Raw genomic sequence first — 27,297 nt, forward strand, 5'->3', positions numbered from 1 at the left:
AGAGAGAAAGAAAAGGGAGAGTCAAAGCAAGTGCAACAGAGAACAGGAACTGAGGTGGCATAATTCACAGGGAACCTCTCTCCACATCACCAGTATCGAATCCCAGTGAACCCTAGAGGAGAAAGACAAGAAGACAAAAGAGAAATAGATACAGAAGATCACACAGTGAATGGACACAGCAAAAAAAAACCAGCAGGGGAGGAGAAGAAAATAGTGCAAAATATATATCTGAATATGATTAAAAGGGGAAATGTAAGATTGTATATGTGTCACCAAAATTTTTTTTGAAAAATCCATTAAACTATATACTAAGTGAACCCTAAGTTAAACTTTGGCCTTTACTAGTACAGTTACTAATATGCGCTATCATCAATTGTAACAAATGCTGCACACCAATTCTAGGTGTTGGTGGTAGGGTGGTATATGTGAATCTTGTTTTATGCATGATTGTTCTGTAAATCCACAACTTCTAGAAAGTTAAGCAAAACCGCCAATCTAGACAGACAGGACAGCATGTGTAAAGGCAAAGAATGTTGTAAAAACGTATTAATAACCCTAATGAGTGGATCTTGATTTTGTTATTGTAAAGTCTTTAGTGGGGCAAGTTCTATAATCTATTTTGTTTTTTAAGGTTTATTTTTATTTCTCTCCCCTTCTCCCCACCCCAGTTGTCTCCTGTTTCCATTCACTGGTGTGTTCTTGTGTCCACTTCTATTCTTGTCAGCGGCACTGGGAATCTGTCTCTTTTTGTTGCGTCATCTCGCTGTGTCAGCTTTCTGTATGTGTGGTGCCATTCCTGGCCAGGCTGAACTTCCTTTGACGCTGGGGCAGCTCTCCTTATAGGGCGCACTCCTTGTGCATGGGGCTCCCCTACGCAGGGGACACCCCTGCGTGGAACGACACTCCTTGCGTGCGGGCAAGCTCCGCATGGGACAAGGAGGCCCTGGGTTTGAACTGTGGACTTCCCATGTGGTAGGCGGATACTCTATCCGTTGAGCCAAGTCTGTTTTCCTATAATGTTTTTTAAAAAAAATGTGTTAGGATGTTTGGTTGAGTGATTCTTACTGCTCTTTCCTCCTCAACTACTTTTACACACACTGCGAATAGCTATCAAGGAGGCTGTCTGTCTTCATACCACTCCACCGAGCTATTTTTCTTTCCATTGTGTCGGAATTTTTGACAGTCTTGGCCTCAGCTGTAGTGTTCAGAAGGAATTACAAGAGTAGCACATGCTTATAATGACATTATTCTAGGTAACGTGTACTTCTCAGAGAACAGTCCGATCTGAATGTATCTCAAATGGGTAAATTTTGGACTTTGTGGGAAAGATGTTTAGGAAGTAGGTACAAGACAAGAATGCCACTTAAATCACAGTAAAGGTCGTGGTAATGGAAGTTTTTATACCCAACTCAGTTTGGTAATCCTAACTTCTCTTTCCTGCATTTCAAATAATTTCTATATGTGGTTTGTTTGTTTTTAGATGGCTATTCATATGAAAAGGAAGCCATGGAAAACTGGATTGGCAAAAAGAAACGTACAAGTCCCATGACAAATCTTATTCTTCCTTCAGTAGTACTTACACCAAATAGGACTCTGAAAATGGCCATCAACCGATGGCTAGAGACACATCAAAAATAAAATTACTTATACTGTATTATAGTGTTTATATTGATTGATTTCATTTGACTGAATTAAAGGCAAATAATAGACATTAAAAGAGCAAAACAGAAAGGTAAACTTCCTAAATTCAGTTAATTACAAAAACTACTGTCAATTATTTTTTAAAAATGTGGGCTAAATTAAATTGCTTATCTAACCTCATTTTTATTTTTACTGTGAAAGCCTTTTGGTACTAGTGGAAAAAAATAAGTCTTCTAAAAATAAAGTTTTACTTTGACTTTATATTGTGATGTTCAGATTTATTCTTCAATCAGATAGTCATAATCTTACAATATAACAAGTTTAAACCCCTAGTTAATAGGTATTCATTTGAGAACTCGTTGGAATCTTTTTTAGCAAAATAAATTTTTAGTTGCTTGTTATTAAAATGAGAGTATGACCTCAGACATGTTTGTAATCTGTTGGGTTCTAAATTTGCAGGTGGTAGTGCTTTTTTCCCATTGTTCAAAGCTAGGTACAAATTAAATTAATAAATTATCAGGGATTAGTTTGGATTGACCTTTTTGAACTATATAAAGTGGCACACTAGCCTCCTTTTGAAATTCAGAATTCTTAAAGTTCTAACGTGTTATGCAAAACTAAAGACTATACAAAGGACCACACTAATGAAAGAAGACAGTGTGGGATGACTGGGGGGTGCGGGGAGTGGGGTATATAGGAACCTCTCATATTTTTTAATGTAACATTTTGTGTGATTTATGTGTCTTTTCTAAAAAAAGACGAAAAAAAAGACTGTACAAAGGTATTTTTACCGAGTAGCTTAATATGTAATATAGCCCTCTTATTAGCGTTCACTCAGAATAGAGCTTCTAGTTTAGGAAATTGTGGTTGTACTGATTCTTACCTACCCATTACTTGTTTACTGGAATGGAAGTTATTAGTGTGCAGCCTGCCCAAGAATGGCGCCACACACACGGAGAGCTGACACAACAAGAAGACACAATAACAACAATAAGAAAAAGAATTTGAAAACTCAAAAGAGGGAAAAAATGTAAATAATTGTATTTTACTAAATACTATATGGCTATAGTAGTCAGCCTTTTTCTCTATTTTATAAACTTATGGCTGATGTGCTGTGTGTTCACAGAAAGGTGGAAAACTGAGCTACCATAGAATCTCCAAACACTTTTCTTTATAATTAGTGCTATGTAATACTTCTCTCAATTTAATGTATCTCTGAAAATTATTTCTTTGCATAATAGCTATTAGCATTCCCAATCTATGGTTCTACAATTTTTTTTCACATACATTCTTATGAGGACAAAAAAGATTGAAAATCAATTTTTTAGAAGGTGTTTTTCAGAGAACAGGGTAACATTCTAACATTTTAAAATTGTTTAATTTGAAAAATGTAAAAATTTGTACAGCCCATTGTTGGATCAACTGTTTTATCTTAACTTAGAGTATATCAAAGTCATAACTTAATGCATAATTCTAATAGTCACAGTGGCTGCTTTAGAGGAAAACTCACCCAATGACAAGATATCCATTAGCAGTAACACCCACCTACCCAGTTTTGGTTTTTTTTACCCTTTAATTTAAACATACAGCTGTAAGAAAGATTAAACATACTCACTTAGCTTTGCTAGTAATAGCAGAGACCAGACAATAACCCAAAGTAATATTAGGGGACTACTTACGCTTAAGATTCTAAATCGGAATTTTATCATGATACACTCAGTTTAATGTTCACTCATTCATACTGCCATGAAACTGAAATATGTGGACATTAAGACAAACACACAGTTTTAACTGAAAAAATGTGCAGAGCAATCTGTCATAATGGAATGTTCAGTGTTTTGCCAAAGTGTTTGAGAAATGCAGTATTAAAGATATCCTGTTGCCAGGAAAAACAGACACAAAGATTTCTTGGAACAGTCGAGAAAAGTATAGGTTCCTCTTCATGAAAAAATTATTTTAGGGAAAAAGACTAATTTTGCCTTTGAAGATCTGGGCAGTTTTAGAAGCTGTCACCCTTGTTTTCAAAGTATTATAAAATGAAATGAAATATGTATTTGGTAGCTTACTAAAATATATGCTTTTTGCGGTTTTCTTTAGAGTAACAAGATCACCCAAAATTAAAGCTGTCATCTGGATATTCTCTATAAATCCGTTTTCCATTTAATGCAAGACAAATTCTAATAATATTCTTTATTCCATATGGAAAAGTACAGTAGTTATGCAGAAACAAAACTACATAACAAAAGAGTAAGACTTCCACAAATATTAAAGAAAATAAATAAGCCATAGTAGTTATATATAAGAACTCATGAAAAGCCTAGAAAAAATGGTAAAGCTGTTTGTACAAAGAGCGCTGTACACAAATGTCGAAGAACAATGCCGGAAGATTCCCATTCGTATAAAACCATAATGATGCTCACAGGAACATCATTACAACCATTCATTTTTTAAACATTCTGTAAATACAGAACTTATTTCGCTCTAATTCTAAAAATAAGTTTCACATCCTAACATATAAAAGCAATACATTCCCGTGGCTCTCAAACCAGCATCTTTCATATCCTCCAATAACCCACCATTTTCATAGAAAAGTATCTGTAAACCAAGGTTCATTCCTGTACCTTATCTTTACAAATGAATAATACATTAATTCGAACTTAAGTAGCACCTCAGAGGTGTTCCTATAAACGAGATAAAGTGCCGTTACTGGTATATTGTTAACAAGCCATAATAATATATATTATTCAGTGCAATAACCAGCATGGATGAAGCTTACAAAGAACATGCAAATATGACTGGATTTTGTTTAGATTAACTACTTTGAAATAGTTGTATTGACAATTCTGAATAAAAGTTGGTTTTTTAATATTTAGACCATGTGACTATAAAGTAAGATTGTACAATAAAATAAAAGCAATGTGTCTTAAGTATCCACATTAAAATTTGTCCTCAAAGAACCTTAGAAGACTTATTTCCAGGAGTGCTACCATTGTTAAAAGCAGTTTGGAACCAGTAGAGAGCTAATGTATAAATGCCACTAAGAATGCTCGTCTTAGCTTGTTGGCCCAAATCGAATTTGACCACCAATCTTGATTCCAGATGGCTTATACAGTTTCTAAATGTCAAGATACCCTGGAAAATGAATACAGTTCCCCAGAAGGTGCTATTCAAATATTTTTTATAAGAACCCTAACACTGACATATGTGTTTAATCCTCTTAAGGGAACAATACTTGGATAGTCTCTTATTTTGCTTGAAAAAAAAAATCCGCTATGTTATATTTATAGTCACATATAAACAGCTAGAAAACATTTGGGTCTTAATTCATGGAACTTGACTCAATGAAACTGTAACTTGAAAATTCTGCCTTTTCCAAAACATATCATCTGGCTATTATGCCATGAATTAAACCTATTACTCTAACAAGAAACATTTATATTCTCTAAGTAAATATTATGATTTTAACCACATAGCAAAGGCTAGGAGAAACGTGATAAAAACCAAACAATTTCATAAGAGAAAAGCATGGATTAATGTGTTGGCTGTCTTAAAATTTTAACTTGCTAGGCGTAGCTAATTGAAGTTTGTATTAATCACTTTAATTCTGGTTAGCGATCTTAATTATGGTGACTTCTAGCTATTTGGCAGAGAAGTTTTAACCTATATTTTTAATATATTAGTGACATCAGCTCCACACCAGAGGAAAAAAGAAAAAAAATTATATGAGTAAATTTTTTTTTCTGGTAAAAACCATTTAATTATGATTTATTACCAAGAGTCAACACTCTGCTTTCCAGATATTACAAGTGGGTCTCTCTTAAGGCTCACACATTTGACTCTATGAACGACCGTTTTGGTTTCGCTGAAGCAAGGTGGCTCCTGTGGGCTTCATTACTGACATGAGGCTGCTGTTTAGAGATACTTTCCTGATACAGATGAGAAACAGTCTTAGTTGTCCTGTTATCTTGACAGTGAACAGGAACGTGGCACTTCTTTTCTTCCAGTTCCTTCACCTGTGCCCCATTGTGGACACTTCCACCCAGAGTAGAAACAGAACAGGTTTTGGCTTGGTTGTTATGTCCCCCTCCTTGTCTGAGAGGGGCCTTCTCAGTGTTTGAGGACTGCAGGCCAGCTGCAGAAGATGTCAATAGCCCCTCTGCCACCTGACAGTGCCAGGTGCGGCCTGGAGGGTTGCTCTGTTGCTGGAATCTCGCAGTCTTATCCATGATGCCCATGAAGGGCGTGTTGCGTGGCCTGTGCTCAGCTGTACCGCTCTGAACCTGGGTGATGACCTTGTCTTTAACCCAAGCATCTGATCCTTGGGCCTTGAAGCTGTCTGAAAAACTGCTGCTTGAAGTCAAACTACCAGTTGAACTTGACATCTTTATGCTGCTGGATGGTGATCCAGAAGAGCCGGAGCTGGTGAGGGAAGCTGCGTGTCGCATGTCACTGCAGCTCACCAGCCCACCTTGGTTTGGAGGGGGAGCGACATCCACAGCATGAGGCAGGAGCCTCTCGGCAGTTTTTATCTTGCCTGGCAGAGGATGTGCAGCACCACTCTCACTGCGCAGCAGCTGGACATTCTGGCTGGGGCCCAGCCGGTCCCCAAAATGGCCAGAACTGGCTCCCACCGTGAAAGTGCCGGTTCCCTCTAAGTGCTGGTTTCTGCAGCCAGCAGGTGTGGCAGGGATTCTACCTGGCATGGGACTTGGGGGAGCATTCTGAGGAGAGACCTGAATTTTTGTGCTACCATTTCTCACGCCAACCTGTCCAGAGCCGAGATGCTGGTTGGTTTTCACTATCTGCGCCTTCTTGGTGGGCTGCACGATCAGCCCCGGCTGAGCCACAGGCTCCCTGGCAGCCTTGCTGGCTCCGGGCCTGCTCTGAGGCGACGCCGGCCTCACCCTGGACTGAAGCCCTTCCTGCAGGGTTCGGATGTAAGGGGAGGGGGCAGACGAGGGCGGCTGGGGCCTGGGTGCCAGGGAAATGGACTCTTCCTGCTGAGAAGTTTCTTCGTCTTCTCTCTCCTCAAGAGGAAAGTGGTTTGACCCAAGGGGCGGGGCATCCTCTTCGTTATCTGAATCGTTGGGTGGAGCTGGCGGGGGGCAGAGCTGCTTCTGTTGCTGGCTCCTCTGGAGCTGCTTGCATTCCTCCTCTACACGGGCCAGAAGCCTCTTCACTTCCTGATTGGTGGGACAGAGTTTCACAGCTTCCCGCAAGTCAGTCAGAGCTGCTACAAACTGCCTGTATAGTAAAACAAAGAATAATTACAAGCCATGTATAAACATGCTCCAAAAGTAACCTTTCATGAAATAACTAACTGTGCTGAAAGGAATGAGGAGTTGGTGAGGGAAATCTGAACGCTTACTGTGGTGCCAGCACCCACTTAGACCAGCCTAGAGTGACGCGGCCAAGTGGCGGTGCTGAACTTGAACCTCGATCTGTGAGACTCCGTGACCCCTGCCCTCTAGAGACCACTGGCCTGGGGAGGAGGACAGGCATAAATCACTAGGCCTTAGAATCCTCCTCAAGTATCTTCACCTCCCACTTCTCAGAATTCTTACATGAGCTCCCCTCCCGCAGCCTCTGAGTTTCTCCAGGTGTCAGTTTCACTGATAATATGCACTAATCTAGGAACTTTACATTGCAGTAAGTATCAACTGAAAGGACAGAAAAGAAATAGTCACTGAGTTGTTCAGGAGAAGGGAAAAATTCAGCCGTCACTGATATTATCTACTGTTGTCTTGGAAACTGCTAATTTAGTAGCTTATGAAGCTTATGAAATTGAACACACAAAACTCAACTAGTAGGTCTGATACCACAGAAGCACAGAAAAGCCTTTTCTAGTCGTGCATCTAAAGCCAGTCAATACCTGCTATTTCTCTTCGCTCTTGCCCTGGCATAATAGGCTTCAAAGGACTTGGGTTTCAATTCGAGGGCCTTGGAAGCAAATTCTTCTGCCATGCCAAAGTCCTGAGGTCAATATTTAAATACATGAGTCAAAAGAAGTACAGCAACATGATTATACACAACTTTTCAACAGGAGTTTTGTTCTAAAGGGTAGCAAGGAAATGGGACATAACTGAAGAGGGATGAAGGGACAACATAAAATTTTGAGTTCTGTTTTAAAGTTAGGAGATAATTTCAGCTTTTAATTTTTGTAAGAGAAAGACCAGTAGAGAAACAAATATTGATGATTCAGGAAAGGGTAACAGTGGCACAAGCAGCCACCGAGAGGCAAGAGGGGTGGGATCCCAGAGTGGGGACCCTCATGCACGTCACAGGAGGGAGGGCAGAACACAGCGCGGATGCAGGCAGAGTGCAGAGCTGTGGTAGAATGCTGGAGGAAGAGAGGTCCTGACACAGGCACAGCCTCTGAGCCAACAGAATAAACAGAAGGCAGATCCTAACACATCTGGGCTGGACAACATGATGCCTTTTCCTTCTGAGTCTGGGAATGGGCAACTCAGACATGTGGGCAATAGCCTATTGGGTGGAGGAGCCGCTGCGTTTCCTTCCTGCCATCGCAGCAGGGGAAGCCATACGTAGGCGCCTTCTTTCCACATCATGAGGGAAAATGACAATGACCAAATGATGATCATCTGAAAGAAGCAGTTCCCCATGCTACGGTCATAGAATTTGTGCAGACAAATCAGATGGGAGGTCCCACGACACGGTCTGTGGAAGGGCTGCATCATCGCCGTGAAAACGTTCTGCTCTAAAGGACGGGAATGGAGTAATGGTGCAAGCTTACGTTTGTTTTTCTTCGGCAGCGTGACAAATTGAGATAGAGGGAAACTCTTAGTTCGTTGAATGGTCTCATGTCCTCTCCAAATCCTTCTCGAGGAAACTTCCTTAAGGCATACTGGTACCTCTGGGCTGCTTCTTTCACCTTCCCTTTCTAGGATTCAAATATCACAGAAATGTATCCTTTCTCAGAGACCCTAAGATAATTAAAGTCCTACACTGTGAAGACCTTGGGGAGGTTCTCTCTACACGCAAATCCATGACAGCATATTCAAAGCGCCCGAATGAGTAAGTGCCATTCTGGGAACTGATACAAACAGAACAGCTGCACTGTCCTCACACACCTCCACGAGGTGCCGTTACACAAGGCGAGAAAGAGAGTGGCTTCCCAGGAAGGGGTGTGCAAACTGCTGAACTGACAACTACTGAGTAGATTAAATATATTCTCTAGTTATATACATTGTAATATTTTTTCATGAATGTTCTCTCATCTGCAGATACTTTAATGCTTAGCATAATAGAAATCAGATTAAAAAATGATGCAGTACCTATAGCAAGGAGAGTCTTGTGGCTATATCTAGACCTTGCTGTAGAATAATAATTTTTCTTAAGGGGAACTAAAGCGTTGGCTCTAAAAATCAAAACAGCACCACACATCATTTTCAAGGCTAAAAAACTCCATTTGCTCAGTCAGTTCTACTGCACAGCAGGTATGAAGCCTGTTCAAAATGGCTTGATATTTCTGACATAACTGCCTACCAAAAATTCATATTAGAAACACTTCAAAGCCACAATACGCATTCTGAACTCAACTTCAAACTGATTCCAAGCCAGGAACCCTGCTGGGTCATGCTATATATGCCTATTTATTTGTTGTTATTAAAAGAAAGAAAAAAAGAAAAGGAAAAAACCTAAAACATACCAAGTTGCAGCAGCCTCACAGCAAAAAGGACTACAATGGTCATAAATTGTTTCCCCTGATAATCTAATACTAATTCTGTCTAACCACTGACCTGGAAAGAAGAGTACTCTATGTAAATGGTCTAACATCTACCTCTTCCGGGACTGGCAAACTGTGGCCTGCGGGCCCAATGTGGCCTGTGCCGGATCTACAGGTACAGCTTTACCAGAACACAGCTACACCCATGTGTTATGCACCAAAATGGCACAACTGAGTAGTTGGGACAGAGAATGTACGGCCTACAATATTTACTCCCTGGTTCTTTCCAGAAAAAGTATGCTAAATTCTGATCTAAACTAATGTCTTATTTTGGAAAATTTACCTTAAATGTCAAATTTATTGATCTGTCAATTATTTCCATTATCCAAAGAAAATATTAAAAGAATTACATTTCGTCTTGAATAACTGAGTTATTCTGATGTTACTTGACTAGGTTAAGTGGAAATACCTCTAGAAATTTCCTAAGCTTATCGATTTTAAAAATACAATAATGAAGGCTTAGAGTACTTAACAATCTGTTCCTTCTGGAAACCTCTCTGGGTTCTCCTCTCATGTGTCTCATCACTACCAGCTACAGCCCCATGCACCCTGGGACCGCCGCCCTGCGCTCAGAGTGCTGCGTGAGGGACCGCGGAAAGCTATGAAATCTCCTGCATGGAGTGCCAATTAAACCAGAGGTGACTGCCTGCCTTTGTGCTAGGCCTTCAGACGGGAGTCAGTCGCCGGCTCAAGGATTACTTAAGAAATAATGAGAAGTGCTTTCTACCTTTAAGACTGCCAAGCTGGGCAGGAGGCCCCATTAGCATCCCTAGGAACTTTTAGTAAAACCAAGTTACAGGTACTCCGTGCAGTAGCAGAGCTCTGTCCATAAATACCAAAATAATAAGCTGTCGAAAAGGGGGATATCACTTACTTTGTACATCACATTTCCTTCCTCCATTAATTTCTGTAAAAGTATAATCAAAATATCAGGTTTGGAAGTGGCCATCGCCCAAGCAGCATTTCCTACAAAATAAACATGCGTTCAGAGGCACTTCAGAGGTCTCGGGAGGAAAAGGGTTCAATTCTTCTGGGGCCCCATCACAGCTCATCACAAACAGCAGACAGCCAGCTGCAGGGGGCCGCGGGCTCTGCGCTTCTACAGCTCCCAGACAGCGATGTACCAAAGGGGCACAGGCCCCCAGCGAGCTGGCTCAGCCTCTCCTGCCTTATGCTCATCTAGGCACTTAGGAGCGAACCGTGCCCGGCACAAACCCATGCTTGCTCTTTTTTTTTTTAAAAAAAAAAAAAGATTTATTTATTCATTTATTTCTCTCCCCTCCCTCACCCCACCCTGGTTGTCTGTTCTCTGTGTCTATTTGCTGTGTGTTCTTCTTTGTCCGCTTCTGTTATTGTCAGTGGCACGTGAATCTGTGTTTCTTTGTTGCTGCGTCATCTTGCTGTGTCAGCTCTCCGTGTGTGCGGTGCCATTCCTGGGCAGGCTGCACTTTCTTTCGTGCTGGGTGGTTCTCCTTTAGGGGTGTACCCCCCGTGCGTGGGGCTGCCCTACATGGGGGACACCCCTGCGTGGCAGGGCGCTCCTTGCGCGCATCAGCACTGCACATGGGCCAGCTCCACACGAGGCAAGGAGGCCCGGGGTTTGAACCGCGGACCTCCCATGTGGTAGGCGGATGCCCTAACCACTGGGCCAAGTCTGCTTTCCCATGGTTGCTCTTCAAGTGAGTGCCGTCGTGGGAAACGAAGCCACCAGGGGAGCCCTGGCCCACCCCTTCCCGTGAGGAGGGGGTGGAGCGGTCAATCACACGAGACCAGAATGGTTTCTTCAGTGTATGGTGGTGTGGTCACCTCCGGCGGCAAGTGGGGATGTGTGCTCTCGGCGCCTTGCTGGCCTGTCTCTCATCCTCCTGCGCAGTCTACACTGAAATCTACACTCAGATGTCTTAGCCCCGGTCTTTCTCTCTTCCCACTACTCAGGCTCTAGGCCTTTCCTGCTCACGTCTCTGTCAGCCCCTCCTAGCCTACATCACAACCCCAACCTTGTGCACACTCGAGACGCTGCTCGGAGTGGAGGGCTGCAGCCGGGGACCCGAGAGTCAGCCTGCTCAGGCTCGGACCCTGGCTCTGCCACTGCCTGAAGACACGACCTCGGCACGCTGTTTAATACCTCCGGGCCAGGGGCTCTCATCTGTAAAATAATGGTAGTATTCCACTGCCTATGTGTAGGGATGTGGTGAGGATTAAATTAGTTAAAATGTGAAAATGCTCGGGATAGTTCCTGGCACTGCTAGCCGTCCAGTGTACCAGCTCATGTCTCCTCGTGGGCTCCTGCCCAGAACGTCTGCTGGTCCAACGTCCTGCAGAGCAACCAAAACCCTCTGGTGACTCTCTAGCTGCTCCTTCCCCAGGACACCGTGGGTGGAGTTTTGAGCTCCGACATGACCTGCCGCTGGAGGGGGCTCTCCCCACCCAGCACCGCCACGGGACCCTCGAGGAACCCTGTCTCGCCTGCGTTAAGCACGGACCCCCAGCCCTCCCTCGCACAGCACGCTGGCTGCAGCCGCCCTGCTCAGCGACGGTGACTGCTCCCAACAGCGGCCTCGCGGCTCATCAGCACCACCAGGGCCGCTGATGCTGTGGCTATTGCAACGTTTAGGATGACTGTGATTAAATGAGTCTTAGAGAGGAAAAAAATCTCCAGACATCGAATATTTTACTTCTTAACCTGGGAAGCAGGTGAGGATTTACACTTCCGAACGTAACTTCCAATCGCGGGGGCGTTTACTGACCTAGTTTGGCTCCTTTTCTCAGCAGTGTAACCACCACAGACGTGTTCCGACAACCGATGGCCCTGTCCAGGGGGCGCATCCCGCTGTGGTCCACGTGCTCGATCACAGCTCCCTTCTCAACCAGGTACAGCACCTGCAGGGAGGGCAGAGGCTCAGGAGCAGCTGCGGCAGGGAGGCCAAAGCTCGCTCACCTCCACATCCTGCTCAGGCGTGGGCAGTGTGTGCTTTACCCTGATCTTACCATGAGGTGGACACAAACAGAGAAGAAGAGCTAGCGTCTTTAGCTGACACTGCTCAGCTCAGGTGACCGGGTATTAGTCGGGAAGGAAACCGGTGAAGGAGCCCAAGGCGAGGCGTGCTAGGCGGTTGCAGGCCACACAGCACCTTTCCACCCCCAGGTAGTTAGGAGGCAGTCGTCAGCGACACGTGCTGACGCGGTGGCCGGCTATAGCAGTGGTACCTTAAAAACACTCAGGTCAGCACAGCCTGGGCACAGCAAGCTGGAAAGATTAGCAGCTTGGGACCAGGTAGACCTGAGCATAAGCTTCTTCAAGGCTTAGGAAAGAGAAGTGAAAAATACTGGGACTGTAACGGTGGCCAGTTTGAGACCACGGTACAAGCTGAATTTGGTGTGGTAAAAGACTTGGCACTTGGACGAACCTGGGAATAGAGAAAACCACTCTGGCCACATGAAGTACTCCACCTTCTGGAAAAGAAACTTGTAGCCAGTTTCAATTTTTTTTTTTTTAAACTTACAATCAGCAACTTTTAAATTTACTTGGAAAATTTTAGATATAAAAATATTAAAAAGTGGAAAGTATAACAAAGCCCCAGCACCCGTCCCTCACGCTGCACCAGTGAAGGGCGTTCTGCCGTGCCAATTATGCCCGTGTGACAGGCTGTGCGTTCTCTCGGACCAGCTATTCAAATGACACTACGGCACTGAGCGCCTTCAATCCTCCCAACAGTGTAAACTGTGCAATTTGTTAAGGCAAGACTAACCTGGAAAACTAAAGTGTATATGTGAGCTTGAGTTAAATACTTGTTTTTGAACTTGTTGTGAAGTACAGTTTACAAGAGGTACAGAAAATGACAGCATTTAACTCTGACACTCCTGCCTTCTACGAGTGCCAAGGCCCAGATGTACAGGACAGTGGCTTTTGCCGCATGGTCTACAGCTCCCAGGAGCACAAACCTGGCTCTTGCACTCATCGGCACGTTTGCCATATTTAGCTATGCAAAACCAATAGCTCTGGAGCCACGGCCTGTTTCTCCAGCACCTGCTCGGCGCCTGGGCTGTGGACCATGACAAAGACATGGCTTCTGCCCTGAACAGCATTTCACCTCCGTTTATTAGAAGGTATGCCCTCATACCTCGATCAGACGTGGGCGTTGGGCAAAGAGATAAAGGTGGCCCCTGAGGCATTTTATATTATTTTTAGACAATGCCACATCACTTTAAAAACAACAAGTTCGTTATTTAATTTCTCATATACGTGATATTTCAATGATCTCTATGTGAGTCCCATTTATATGGATTACGAGAAAATGAAACTACACATGCATGTGTGTCAGCATATTCATGTATATGTGTCTGTTGTATAGGAAGTTCATAACCGTGTACTTTTAAACTTTTAAGAATCTACTAGAAGCTTTGTATGTTATGGACTTAGAGGAAAATGAGAACCCCTCCAGACGGCACACAGGGACCAATCCCCGCACAGACGATCTGGAAAGGGTTCAGTTCTTGGGGTTTCTTCCCGATGCTGGCGCCGGGTGCACGGCTGGAGGAGCGCGAGCACCTGCTGCTACGTACCGTGTCTGCGTCGCCGTAGAAGGCCGCCAGGTCCAGGGGAGTGCGGCCGTTCTTGTCCGTCTGGTCTATTGCAGCTCCTTCCTCCACCAGATGCTGGACCACTGCCCTGTGACCTTTCAGACAAGCCCAGCTTAACGCAGACAGACCCTCTTTATCCAGAGAAGAAAGGGCGGCACCTGAAAGGAGAGCCCATTCAGAGAAGGTGAACCTTGTCAGAGTTTCTCAGTCGCCATTCCCTGGCCTGGGATGTGTGCAGCAGACGGGCCAAGGGTTGGCACTGTTGGAGCTGGGGAATGGGCTTCACTACCTACTCTCACACACCTCCGTACATGGGCCTCCTTCACTAACAAAGCACTTTATGCGTTTGACTCAGAAAGGACTGACCGCATCTGCCAAAACCCTTTCCTTTGACTGTACAACGGAAACGTGCAGAGGCCAATGTGCTGCTACCTTTTGAAAGGAGAAAGTCCACCGTGCTCAAGTGCCCTTCGCAAGCAGCCACCATGAGGGGCGTCCGACCCTGCTTGTCACTTAGGTTCACATCGCAGCCGCGGTCCAGGAGCAAGCTGATGATCTGAAAGAAAGGCTTGGCCTTACAATTGTCCCACTGCATTCTAAACCAGGAGCTCTGCTCCCAAACTGATTTCTCTGCCTTTGAGAGAAGTAAAATGATTCTCCTTTTTTAAAAACCCTCTAGCTTTCTGATCCCCAGGGACAGTAAACTCTCTATTGTAGTCCTTTGAACAGATTTATCCAAATAGTCTTCTTAACTTATCCATCATTAGATCTATAAAACGTGCACCTACCAGGCAGGATGTGTAAACTCAGGGGAGATGCCACTCACAAGCTGGTGATGACAACACAGCCACAGCGAGGGGCGGGGAAGCACAGCCGGGGTGAGCAAGGACCATGTGGGTCCTGGGGCTGGAGCCGAGGCCAGCGAATCTGGGGAAGGGGCACTGAGGGTGGGGGGAAAGGGCAGGAAAAGCCCACCCGCCCACCCCAAGAACCTGTTTTTCTAAGACGCAGGGCTGGGGGATGGCTTGGCCTTCAAAGAGGGCATTTTGTGGCCATTTTTCCTGAAAGAGACGCTCAGCCCCAGGAACGTGCCTTTACACAGCACACGGGGCAAAGGTGGGGAGCAAACAAAACCCGGAGAGGCCGTCTCCTACAGCGGGAGCCCAGGCTCTCTCCTGGCACAGTACTTGTTACAGCGCCCACAAGAACAGATGGTGGCATGTTCCCATAGCTTTATAGTTCTTCATGCACTAACAGATGCTTTCCAAACCTCCCTGGGGCTCTGGAAGCACTGAGACCAGAAGAAAAGGTTAGTTAGGGAATCAAGAAGCTGTGAGGTGACAGGGAGCTTATGATGCAAATAGCCCCTGGAACCAAACTCTTAGAAATGGAAAGGGGAATTTCAGAAGGAAAGCCAGAGTCTTGGCGGGGAGCGCCTATACCACCTACCAATGGAACTAGCAGGAATCGAGAGGGGCATGATGCCATGGTGTCACCTTGGGTCTAGAAAATTCTTCCTAGAGCAGACATAAGATCCATTTACTTATGTCTGTTTGCTTGTGACTCTGTGCCAGAGTCAGGGTAGGTACAATGAAACGGAGGAAGGAATGAATACTGCACGGCTGCTGGAAGATGCCTCTGCTCCTCTGAATTAAAGACAACATGCCATTCAGAGGAAAGGAAAACCACCAGCCCGAATTGCAGTGCTGGGTCAGAGGGAAATGCCTCCTTTTCCAGAGTACAACAGAAGGGCTCTTCTTCCAATCATGTTTAAGGAAGGGGTTACAAAACATCACCATCGGAGCCGACGTGGCTCAAGCGGTTGAGCTCCCGCCCCCCACATAGGAGGTCCCGGGTTTGGTTCCCGGTGCCTCCTGAAAAAACAAAAACAAACAACAAGCAGAACAAATGGAAAAACCAACTCAGCCAAGCCGATGTGGCTCAGTGGTCAAGTGCCAGCTTTCCACATACGAGGTCCCGGGTTCAATCCCAGCCCCTGGTACCTCAGAAAAACAACAATAACAAACAAACAAAAAACCCCATCATCATCAACCACCCATGTCTTAGAGCAAATCTCCTCTGGTCACACGCCTGTGGCCAGGATGCTGGGGCCATCACAAGGTAGACGTGAAAAGCTGGGTGCCTCTGACCTTGCTTCTCAGCCAAGGAGGCTGCCTGCGTGAGGCCATCAAACGTTTGCCTTTATCACAGGGAACCCAATGTGAAGGCGGGAGCCGAGAATGTGAACAGCCAAAGGGACTTGGGCGCATGGGATGTCGCCCCAGGTGTTCTCAGAGGAGACGGGCAAGAGGGAACTCCACGCCCACCCACTGTCTCTGAAGTACTCAGGGGCCCACGTGGTACCTGCCAGTACCCCTGGCGAGCTGCACAGAACAGGGGCGGGACGCCTCTCCTGTTAGTCCGAGACACAGCAGCTCCGCGCTCCAGCAGCAGCTCGCAGACCTCCAGCTTCCCTCTTCCCGCGGCGGCCGTCAGGGCTGAAAGCAAGGCCGGGGGAGGCGGGGGCCTCTGTTAGCGTGTGTGGATCAAAGAGGGCCACGAACTTCTTGTGAGAAACTGTGTGGGGGGGTCTTTGCATCCTCCTGGCTGGCATCTGAAGGGCTCTGTGGCAATGCTGAGCAGTGACACAACGTAGAAACGCTGCTGCTCCAGCTGTGCCTAGAGCCTAAGAGAAACGGCAACTGCCCCTTCCTTGAATCCAGGTGCCAGGCTCTGAGTAAGCCAAGCAGCCCTGTGGTGAGGGCCCCCGAGAAAACCCAGACAGTCCCCGCTGAGCGACCAGTGCCAACCCTGTGTGGGCGCCACCCTGGAGACGGCGCCCAGCCTGGGTCAAGCCAACCCGCATCACCGCAGCGGGGTGAGCAGAGACGAAGCGTCCCCAACGAGCCCCGCCCAGACGGCAGAGTCACGAACTGCTTTCCTTGTCTTTTTTTTGCAGCAAGAGGGAATCAGAATATAGTGCAACGTTGTCCAGTCTGGCCTGTTTCCTCAAAGTCATAAATTTCATCAAGAGACGATCACGACATCCCCGCCTTTATGGAGTTTAGAATCTTTTCTTTAAAGAGTCAAGAGTCAGGGTTGAGAATATCAAGAAAGCAAAAAGGGGGGGCAGGCTGCAGAGAGCCCTGCGTGCAGGCCATCTTCCCACAGGCAGAGGGCTGCGCGGTGGTGGTGACGACGGGGGAGGGAGCTAACGATAAAACCAGCACGATAGGAAGGGGAGGGGAGTCCAGAGCAGGGGGTCTCATGATGCCTCAGGCGGTGACGGTGCCTCCACACTCCAGGAGCCAGTGTGCGGGGGGGACAGGCAAAAAGAGGGGTGCAGTGAGAAAGGAGTCTCAGCTATGCTGCGCGGGTCACTGTCTAAGGGGATAGGAGCGGTTGCAGGGACAATCCCAGGCCAGGACAAGCAGCTCCACGGTGGGAGGAGAGGATGGGGCTGCAGCAGAGCTGGGGACTCCTCAGGGACAAAGGGAAGGAGTTGAGCGAGGCGTGTGGCTCTATTCCTGGTGCAGGCCTAGGGTAATGTTGTTTTTAAATACACCCATGAACCTACAAATTTCCAGCTTCTGGAACAGATCAAGTGATCCAGCAAATCTGTAAGACAGGCAGGCATCTTGGTGCGAAAACGGGCAAAACACAGGAGTAGGCCCTTCCCAAAATGTGAAATCCACATGGCAGTGAACTATGAAAAGTACCCAACATCGTTATTAAGCCAAATACTTGAGAACCGGATATGGAACCAGGGAATGCTCATGGCACTGAGAACTGGCTAATCCGCTCTGGCAAACATTCCAACACGGCTGCAAAGTCGAAGTCGCGCTTGTCCTAGACCCAGCAATGCCGCCTGCAGGCACGGGCCTGGAGGAACTCGTGCTACAAGGCTCCGAGAGGCCTGTGCAGCAGAGCTTATGACAGCCTAAAACCGGGAGCAGGAGTGGCATCGACCAGCTGTGGTGAATGAAGAGAACCGCTATGCGGCGAAATGCAGCAAACCCGGCTGGTATTTATTCAGAGAAAAAAACACAAAGGACACGCACGGTGCGATCTCATGCACACAGTTAAAGCATGAGGACGGCTGCAGCAGCCCAAGCAGGCCCACCCTGCAGGGCTCCTTTTGGACAGGGCAGGGCCTGCTGCGGCCGGGGGTCCTGGGGACCTTAGGAGCAGCCCCAGGGCCAGCACCCAAGAGGGAGGAAGGGAGGGAGTGCTCAGCAGCACGGCTGCATTTCCCCCTGCGGATCTGGGGTCTGTCCTCCTCAGACCCCGTTCTCTGGACAGACAGCGGCACCTGTTCCAGCTTCCAGTGAGCCTGGCCGTGGCTGAGCCCCCAGGAACCCGACGCACACAAAGACGGAACTCTGGCATCAGGCCCTGAGCTCCCCAGGACAAGCAGCTGTTCCTGGGAGAAACAAAGTCTCCACTGACCAGCCTGAGGGAAGCGGTGCCGCGTGGATGCAGCTTGGCTGCTTCCCATGTCACAGAGAGGCGCCGCTTCTGCCCGACAGAGCACCAGCCCTGCTCCAGCCGAGGCAGGCGGGAGCGAGCAGTAGGGGTCTATCCCAGCAGGGCAGGCCACTCACGGCAGGGAGCGGGACCCCCTGTGAGCAGACCACCCCTCCTGACTCAGTCACAGACGGCTCTGGTGGAGCGGCCACACAGCCCAGGGACACCGGGGCCCCGCGCCCGCCCGGCCAGCTCCTGTGGACGCAGGGCGCAGGCCTGCTGCTTTTCAGGAAATAGGGCCACGCACTTCCTCAGAAAGGTAGCTTGGGAGGCTCTGGCCCGACCAGTCACTTCAACCTCTTCATCTATTTTTGTAGCCGGGAGCTGGGGAGGGCGGCCGACCAGAGCAGGCCACGGTGGCGCCTGCCTCTCCCAGGCCTCCGCGCGGCACTGCAGGGAGCGGGGCATCTGCTGTGCCCAAGACGCTCCAAAATCCAAAGTGGTTCTATTCCCCCATGAGTCAGAGCGATTTGTGTGCTGCTCGCATTTTCTCAAAAGCCCCTCTCCCCTCTCCCTTGAGGTGGACGTCGCATGCAGTGGCCTGGTCCCTTCCAGCTTCCTAGGGATGTAGCTGGACCAGGCAGCCACGACCCCCGAGAGAGGCCCGTCAGCTGCCCCTGCGTGGAGCAGTCACCCCACGAGGGAGCGGAGGGCCCCCCCGTGGCCCTCAGGACAGGGCTGCAGAGCCCCACAGCGCACGCCTGGCGTGGGAAACGTCCCGCTCGCCGGGGGACCTGAAAATGCGCTCTAGTCTCTGGGTTGCTGTCATGACCTTGACAACCACGAGGACTCGGCTTGTTTCCTCCTTCATATAGCTAAGGGGTCACCCTGGATCAGATTGAGGAAGAGCCCCAAGATTCAGCAAATGTTTAATTTTAAGTTGATTCTCTGAATACACTTCGAGTATTTAGAACTAGTAATATATGGTAACGCCCACCACATGTCACTACCCAGTTTTAATACCCCAAGGCCCGCCAACACATTGACGTGAGTGCCCACAGCAACTCGTCCTTGGCGGCCTCGTAACAATACTTTTCCTCTCGTCTGTCTATTCCAAGAACTTATAACAAGAAAAGCCATTTTTCACAACAGTTGCCATCTGCTTTACTGATCTGGATGAATGTGGATTTTTTCAAGTCAGTGAAACCAAAACAAAACTCAGAAGTGAAATGGATGTTTTAGCTGATCTAGACTGCATATGCCACTCATCCTTGTGTTAAGCGAACAGGCTCGTTGTCCTTACTGATTGTACATGGAGATTCATAAAATAAATTTGCACACACAACAGCACTGCAGAGTTTTTTGCCCCTCTTTGTCTTTCTTTTTTTTCCTTTCCTTCTCCCCCACCCTACCCTGCTGTTTTTGTTGCCTGTGTCTATTTGCTGTGTGATCTTCTGTATCTACATCTTTTTGTCTTCTCATCTTTCTCCCCTAGGATTCAGAGGGATTTTATCCTGAGGACCTCTCATGTGGAGAGAGGTTCCCTGTCAATTGTGCCACCTCAGTTCCTGCTTTCTGCTGTGCTTCACCCTGACTCTCCCTTCGCCTCTCTTTTGTTGCATCATCATCTTGCTGCGTTAACTCACTCACATGGGCACTCAGCTCACTGGCTTGCCATGCGGGCGCTCGTGCAGGCACTAGGCTCTCCACATGGACACTCGGCTCTCCATGTGGGCGCTGGCTCGCTGCACAGCACACTTTTTTTCTTTTTCACCAGGAGGCCCCAGGGATCAAACCCGGGTCCTCCCATATGGTAGGCGGAAGCTCTATCACTTGAGCCACACCTGCTTCCCCTGCTATAACTTTCACACAGTCATGCAGAGTGAGGGCACAGGTACAGGAGGCCCAAACCCCAAACACGTGAACAGCAATGTCCAAGGTGATCCTGCTCAGTATGATGATACCGAATCAAGTGGGTCTTGGGCAGGGCTCTTGCTGCCCCGGGAACCTCCACTACACCCCACTGCCGTCAGGATGAGGAGGCTCACCCTTCCTAGTAACCGGGGGTGCGGGGCACTCTGATACGCATTACCTGGGCTGATCTGCATACAACCCTCACAGGCGGTCCTTGAGATAGACGATCTGAGCTTGAGACACTACCTGAACCTGCTACTCTTGTAGTTCAGTTTGGAAACGTGCCTCTGGGCCTCCGGGGGCAGCCAGGCCAGGGACTGAAGGGCGAGGCCCGCTGCCCGGCATGCGCACAGGGCCCCAGCCGCCTCACGGGCGGGACGCGCGCCGGGGCGGCGGGTCTGCAGCAGCCGTTCACCCTGACATTCCGTTCTCTTTCATTTGGTAAACAAGCTTCCTCCACATTATAAACGGGGCTTTAAAATCAGGATTTCTGTTGCAGCTGCTGCTGAAATTTTGCAACAGCAGCATATCAGAAATGACAGCCCAGCACTAAAAATAGGGGCTGTGTTTACTGAGGCGGCAGAGGCGCCAGAGGCTGGAGCAGCTGAGCGCGGGCGCCCCGGGCCGCCCGTCGGGCTCCCCGCCTCCTCCCTTACAGCCTGGCTCGGGGGATGCTGGGGAGTAATTTCTTTTGAGGTGACTGAGCACCTGTAAGCGCAGGCTGAAGGAGAGCCTCGCATGGACTTTACTCAGGCTTAGAGCTGATCCCGTTTTGCACACAGATTCTTCCTGAGGCTCTCGTTTGCAGATAATCCTGAGAGAACCAACAGGGCTTCTTTTCCTTCTTAAGTTCTGATTGAGGTTTGGGGCCCCGCCACTTCAGGTTCTGGGGGCTGGGACATATCTCAAGTTTCAGCAGGCACAAGGATTTAAGAATACCATATTCGGCAATAAGCTGGGTTAAAGAAATAGTCAACTGCGTGCTTAAGCAAACAAAATCACTGCACAAACTATGCTCAGGAATTCCAACTATTCTGCCGACAAGGATGACCTCTGGGCTGACTGACAGACTCTAACTACCAAGGGCCAGCTCACTCTGCCTGGCCAGAACAAAGGAGGGCCGGGAGAAGAGCCCGGTGAACACAGCCTTTTCTGTCCAAAGAGATACAAAGATGAAGAATACAGACTTGGTAGGAAATGGAGGCTCTAAAACCAATGTCAACACATGGCACTTTTTAGGACTCAAATTGGACCGTTTCATTTACTTGCAAAACCCTTAACAAGATGGTACTTTTGTTATTAAATTCCTATGAATGCATGCATTCTTTATGTGTGATCCTGAATAATTTCACTCCAGCGGTACTGTTCTCTGTCTTAAGATCATGAATAGCTTTCCAAGGTTCATTTTAAAGAAAACATGATTGACAGTCAACAATGAACTTATTAAAAACATATCTGGGGAGTGGAGGCAGCTCAAGCAGTTGAGCACCTGCTTCCCATGTACGAGGTCCCGGGTTCATTCCCCGTTACTTTCTACAAACAAACAAACAAGCAAAACAAATCAATGAAAAAACCCAACTCTAACTGGGGAGTGGGTGTAGCTCAGTGGTTGAGCACCTGCTTTTCATGTCTGAGGTCGTGGGTTCAATCCCTGGTACCTCCTAAAAAAATACACACACATTTATAAAAGCAATTTCATTACCTCAAAAAAGAAAAATTCCACACCCCTTAGTAGTCACCTCTCAATCTGCCTATCCTTCCCCGGCCATAAATAACATTACTCTAATTACATCTTTATAAATTGATTTATACTTACATTTTATATAAAAAGAATCATATATAGTACTTTGTTTTCAGGTTTTTTTTTCACTGAGCATACTGTGTTTTTTGCATGAGTTTTATTTTCCTCAGGAAAAAAGTGATGACTGCCAAGTACGGAGTTTCTCTTTTTGGAGTAATGAAATCATTCTAAAATTTTTTGTGTGACTGTACAACACTGTGATTATACTAAAAACCATTGATAATATACTTTGGATAAATTGTATGGTATGTGAATATCAATAAAATTGCTTTTAAACTCTAAAGAAACATATCTGAAACATAATTATTTGTACTATAAAATGGATCAATTACAGGAATATTTTATATATTAAAGTTCTCTGGGTGAAGATTTGATTTACAAAAACTCAACTGTCAACTTGCCAGGAACACAGTGGTTCCACAGACTAGGCTATTTTAAGACTGAGTGGCAGCCCTCGCAGACACCCGGCCGCGCTCCGCGGCACGGCTTAAGGATTGTAACAGCAGAACTTCAGTTCCATCCTCATGTGCTTCGGACCCAAACCGGAGACTCTGAGAGCACAGCGCCCAGCCTGGGCACACAGGGCGACCTGACGCAGGTCCCCTGTCCATACAACTGTCTTTTCACTCGGTACATCTGAGGGCCCAAACAGTCCTCTAAGGCCAGAACAGCACGTAAACAAAAGAGTCGGCACTTGCAGAAAGGTACTGCCTGAGGGGTGAGCGTCTGGAGTGGGCAGAGTGTTTATTTGTGCTATTTATTTCTTATGTTATTGGACTTCCCCAACTTTTATAAAAACGAGTGGAATGTGGAGAAATGAAAGTGCCAGTATTAGTAGTAAGCAGCCTGGTTCTCATCAATGAAATCTAATTGCGACAAAGGGGGAAACAAACGTGAAATGACAAAGGCCGTGATGTTTGAGCCTCCACTGGAGGCTCGCTGGGTTAAGCCCACTTAGCTGAGGAGAAAAAGGACAAAAGTAAAGAGTATATGAAATGTTGGACAACAAAAAGGTGAAACTGAACTTAGAATTAGGGAGTGAACATTTAAAAAAAAAAACAACTCCCTGGCAATGACAGCTCCCTGCCACCTGCTTGCTTTGCAACCACTGCCCGTCTAAGAAGTCGTTCTACACAGGAGAAGAGCTTGTGCTGTTTTGCTGCCATTTGGAGCTGGACCGGGCTGCCACACCGAGGGCCCGAAGTCCTCCGAGTCAAAGTAGAATCCCTCCAAAAAGGCCAGGCAGTCCCTCCTCCACCTTCTCGGACTACAGCCAAGATTTATAGAAGCCAAATCTCACCGCTTGACTTGGTTAGGCATTGCCTTCCGTCGCTGAGGGAGGGGAGGGACCCCATTAGGAAGAACATGCTTAAAAACAGCTATGAACTCATTGCCGCCAAGACCGAACACTTGATATAATCCTCAGCAGTTTGAAGGATGAAATGAAATGTAATAAGGACTGCTCTCACTGAAAAATGAGATGGCCTTGGGAGTCAAATCCCCACGGGCCCCGAGGTCTGGAGCAAGGAGGAGGACGGCCCCTCGGCTGCCATGAAAGGGGAATCGAGGACTGCCCAGAGTTTTTCTAAGTTCAGCAAGGCTTTGTTTGTAACACCCCAATGACCCTTTCCCTTACTTGTCTCCATCTGGCAAAACTCTCCCAAGAGAGCCTGGCTGGGGCCGGGCTGGGAGTCTGCAAGGGCAGGCCTGGCCGGGCCGGGCGGCAGAGATCTGTGTTATCAGGAAACAGGCAGCAATCAAGCAGCACAGGCCCGCCGCCACCCACCTCGTCACCCCAGTTCCCTACGAGCTGCCTCTGAGAGGCTGAAACAAGGAAGAAAACAACTTGCAGGAACCACAACCCTCCTGACATGGTACAAATTTTACTGTGAAAACATGCTGGCTGGGAAGCGGATGTGGCTCAACCAGTTGGGCGCCTGCCTACCACATGGGAGGTCCTGCGTTCAGGTCCTGGTGCCTCCTAAAGAAGATGAGCAGACATCACACAGCCACAAAGGAGCTAGACACCACACTTCCTGCAACGAGCAAACACCTAAATGAGCAGATCCCACAAGGCAGCAGACGTTGCAGCCCGCAGGAAGCGGATGTGGCTCAGGCTGTTGGGCACTCGCCTCCCCTATGAGAGGTTCCAGGTTTGCTTCCTGGTCCTCCTGGAGGAGGTGAGCAAACAATGAGCTGACAGACAGGCGAACCATCTGGAAGAGGGAGGAAAATTTTTTAAAAAAAACTAAATAAATAAATCTTTAAAAACAAAACATGCTATCCATCTGTGTGTGGATTCAAGATTAAACACGAAACTCAAATGGCCAAGGCAGTCTTCAGAAAATAAAATGTGCAATTGCCTCGAAACAGGACTTCATGTGTGACCAAAATTCTTTGCTGTTTCCTTCATCTTCACTAGGAAATGGCAAAGTTAACTATAAGATTCTATCACCTACATGTTCATTTAAATACTTCAGCGAGACCAAATGTATAACATTAGTAACATATTACAGTAATAAATTACCAGTCATCATCACAACCCTGGTAGCGGAGGACATCTACTAGTACTTCACTGCTGAGTGCTGTGAGATTTTAAATACTTGGGGTGAATTCTCATTTCATTGTCACAGAAATCCTTTGACTTAAGTACAATTATTGTGTCCACGTTATTATGATGAAGAAATTGAGTCACAAAGAAGTTAAATCATTTGCCCCAAATCACAAACTGAATCAGTGTCCGAGCCAGGAATTGAATCCAAGCAGCCAAATGAACGTGGAGTCATACCCTCAATCAAAACGGGATGGTCCTAGCATTTTAATGATACGTACTGGCACTTTTCATAACGTGCTTCCCACATGACGCTTACCAAGTACCAGGCATTGTTCTAGGGCAACTCATCCATAAACGCTCTGGATACACAACCTCTATGAGGCAAGGCCACTGTAATCCCCATTTCCCAGAGGAAGAAATTAAGGCTCAGGGACATTAACCAACTTGCCTAAAGTCACATAGCTCGTCAGCGGCAGGGCTGGGATATGAAACCAGGGAGTCCAATTCTTCATTCCTACACTGTTGCCTCCAGAAAGTCTCCTTTAAAAATTTGCAGCCAATCCAACAGCCTTCTGTAAGTGTTTCAGAAAGAAAGTACCAGAAAGACTTCTCTTTCCCTGAAGAACCAGGGGTTCTCCCATGGACAGTAAGAAAAATCAAAAAGGACTGTGCTGTGCTCCACCTCTGGTCACTCAGCATCCTGCGGCCAAACCAGAGCTCAACTCGGCACACGTTCGGGACGCCGTGGGGAGAGGCTGCTCCTGTGTCCTCATCTTTTGACAGTACTTCAAATAAGCCTCTCCAAACCCTCTGAGGAATCATGTGTGCTATAAATAACATAAATTCAATTTAAAAATAATTTTCCAAAAACATGGACAAGTCATACTTAATACAGACGTTGGTCTTTAAAAATCTAACAGAAGACCACAGCTTTAAACAGCTGTCACTTCTAAAGTGTGCCGAGAACGCTCACATGCTTGACAGAACCTCTTCCACACCAAGTTACTTAAAGCACGAATACAGTTCTGCTCTCCACTCTTTAAGTCTGAGCGGCATGCGCTGAGGAGGGCTCAGTGGTACTGGGGGCACTACACGAGGTAGAAGTAGGCATTTTCACAAAAACTCTTCACACAGTTTCACATCTGGCCTCAGATAATGAAATCATCCAAATGCCAGTTCAACAAGAATTTGAAAGAAACAATTACGGGTTTTTTTCCTGTAAGGCTGTGTACGAGCAACCTGCAGTCCTTGCAGGCCTGAATGAGAATACAAGCAATGGGTTTTGTAGGTAAGGGGGATATGAGCTACCAAACGCAGGCTTTTCAGCTGAAGATGGTTTTTCCTAATGATCATGAAGGAACCACTCACAAGAAAGACTGACTCAGTGTATAGCAAAAACAACGTGGTGAAGTGAAGAAAGGAATTGTAGTCAGTTGTCAGGCTACCAATTCATTCACCTGTGGTTCTTAACACGCTCCCCTCCCCGCTCAGAGCTGCCCTGTAGGGTGGCGACGCCACAGTTCTGCAGATCCCTGCTGCCCGCGCAGAAGGGAGTTCCAGAAGGCACCCATTCGGGGCAAACCACAGGCATATGCTGGGGTGGGGGTGGGGGGGCACGACGAACCTAGTCTGCTCAGTTCTTAGACTCCATCTGCCTCCACTGTTTGGGCTGCCCCAAGCCCACCCCCTCCTTCCTGGGTCCTGGGTTACCTCCCCCCACACACCCCCTGGGGTCCAGGGTTATCCCTCTTTCATACTTTCCAGCTTTTTATTTTGGCCACAGACAATCAAGAACTTCTGCCGGACTGACAGAAACCTGGATTTCCATTTCCGCATTAATCTTGCTACATCTTCTCAAAACAAACCGGCAGAGGAAAGAATGCATTGGCAAGTATTCCTCGCAGTAAGCAGTGAGATGACTGGAACCTCTGAAAATCAAGTATCTTAGACATACAACAGCAAGTTACTTAGCTTTTCTCTATAGGATACACTGAGAAAACACCATCCATTCTTTGACTTAACACACCTTCTCCACACTCTCCAACAAGCAATGACAAAACCCTTTTCCTTCCAGTCTCTCAGAATCTGAAGTTCTGCCCTGAAGTGTGCATGTAGGTGAGCAATTCAATCCATTAAGTTTTTTCATTTACTTTAAATTCGTACCAAACAGCCCCTCCAACCGTTTTTAAGCCAACAATAAGTTCACAACTTTTACTATTCACTTGTTTAGGTATGTTTGTGTACGAATGTTATACTTCAATCAATCGTTTTAAAATGAAAAAAACAAAAAACAAAAAACAAACCACACACCCTGTTCCCTGCAGTGTGTGCTGGGCAGCCTTGGCTACAGAAGCCCAGTGTCCATGGCCTGCTCTGCCTGTGGCCAAGAGCGGAAGCACCACACTTTCAGGAGGAAAAAAAGAGCCACCGAGCGGGAATTAAACCAGTGCTATGGAGAGAAGAGGGCACTCACAGAAACATTTGCAATGTCAACTATGAAATGCCACTCACTGTCTGGCTTCAGGACCCAGTGTAGAAATTGGGAGAGAATGCCATCCTCAAGACTGGCCTGGGAACACTTCCGCCCCTATC

At 47.0% G+C, this 27,297-nt stretch overlaps 2 protein-coding genes across 30 annotated transcripts in view; one reads left to right on the plus strand and one right to left on the minus strand.

Annotated features, from left to right (window-relative positions):
- The window catches only part of WDSUB1 (WD repeat, sterile alpha motif and U-box domain containing 1), a 50,367-nt gene extending 48,465 nt beyond the window's left edge, over positions 1-1,902 (plus strand). For all 4 annotated transcript variants that reach the window (XM_023583395.3, XM_004449126.5, XM_023583397.3 and 1 more), the window contains exon 11: positions 1,481-1,902. In XM_023583395.3, the coding sequence (XP_023439163.1) occupies positions 1,481-1,638 (158 nt within the window). In that variant the 3' untranslated portion in view covers positions 1,639-1,902. The remainder of the gene's footprint in view (positions 1-1,480) is intronic.
- A 1,914-nt stretch (positions 1,903-3,816) lies between these two features.
- TANC1 (tetratricopeptide repeat, ankyrin repeat and coiled-coil containing 1) overlaps positions 3,817-27,297 on the minus strand; it is a 259,413-nt gene continuing 235,932 nt past the window's right edge. For all 26 annotated transcript variants that reach the window (XM_058300842.1, XM_071216386.1, XM_071216383.1 and 23 more), the window contains 8 exons: positions 16,334-16,467; positions 14,402-14,525; positions 13,952-14,127; positions 12,136-12,268; positions 10,263-10,354; positions 8,396-8,542; positions 7,514-7,614; positions 3,817-6,885 (listed from right to left, as the gene is read on the minus strand). In XM_058300842.1, coding sequence (XP_058156825.1) covers positions 5,466-6,885; positions 7,514-7,614; positions 8,396-8,542; positions 10,263-10,354; positions 12,136-12,268; positions 13,952-14,127; positions 14,402-14,525; positions 16,334-16,467 — 2,327 coding nt within the window. In that variant the 3' untranslated portion in view covers positions 3,817-5,465. The remainder of the gene's footprint in view (positions 6,886-7,513; positions 7,615-8,395; positions 8,543-10,262; positions 10,355-12,135; positions 12,269-13,951; positions 14,128-14,401; positions 14,526-16,333; positions 16,468-27,297) is intronic.

Source organism: Dasypus novemcinctus, chromosome 7 (genome assembly GCF_030445035.2).
Source record: "Dasypus novemcinctus isolate mDasNov1 chromosome 7, mDasNov1.1.hap2, whole genome shotgun sequence".
In the NCBI taxonomy this organism is placed as follows: domain Eukaryota; kingdom Metazoa; phylum Chordata; class Mammalia; order Cingulata; family Dasypodidae; genus Dasypus; species Dasypus novemcinctus.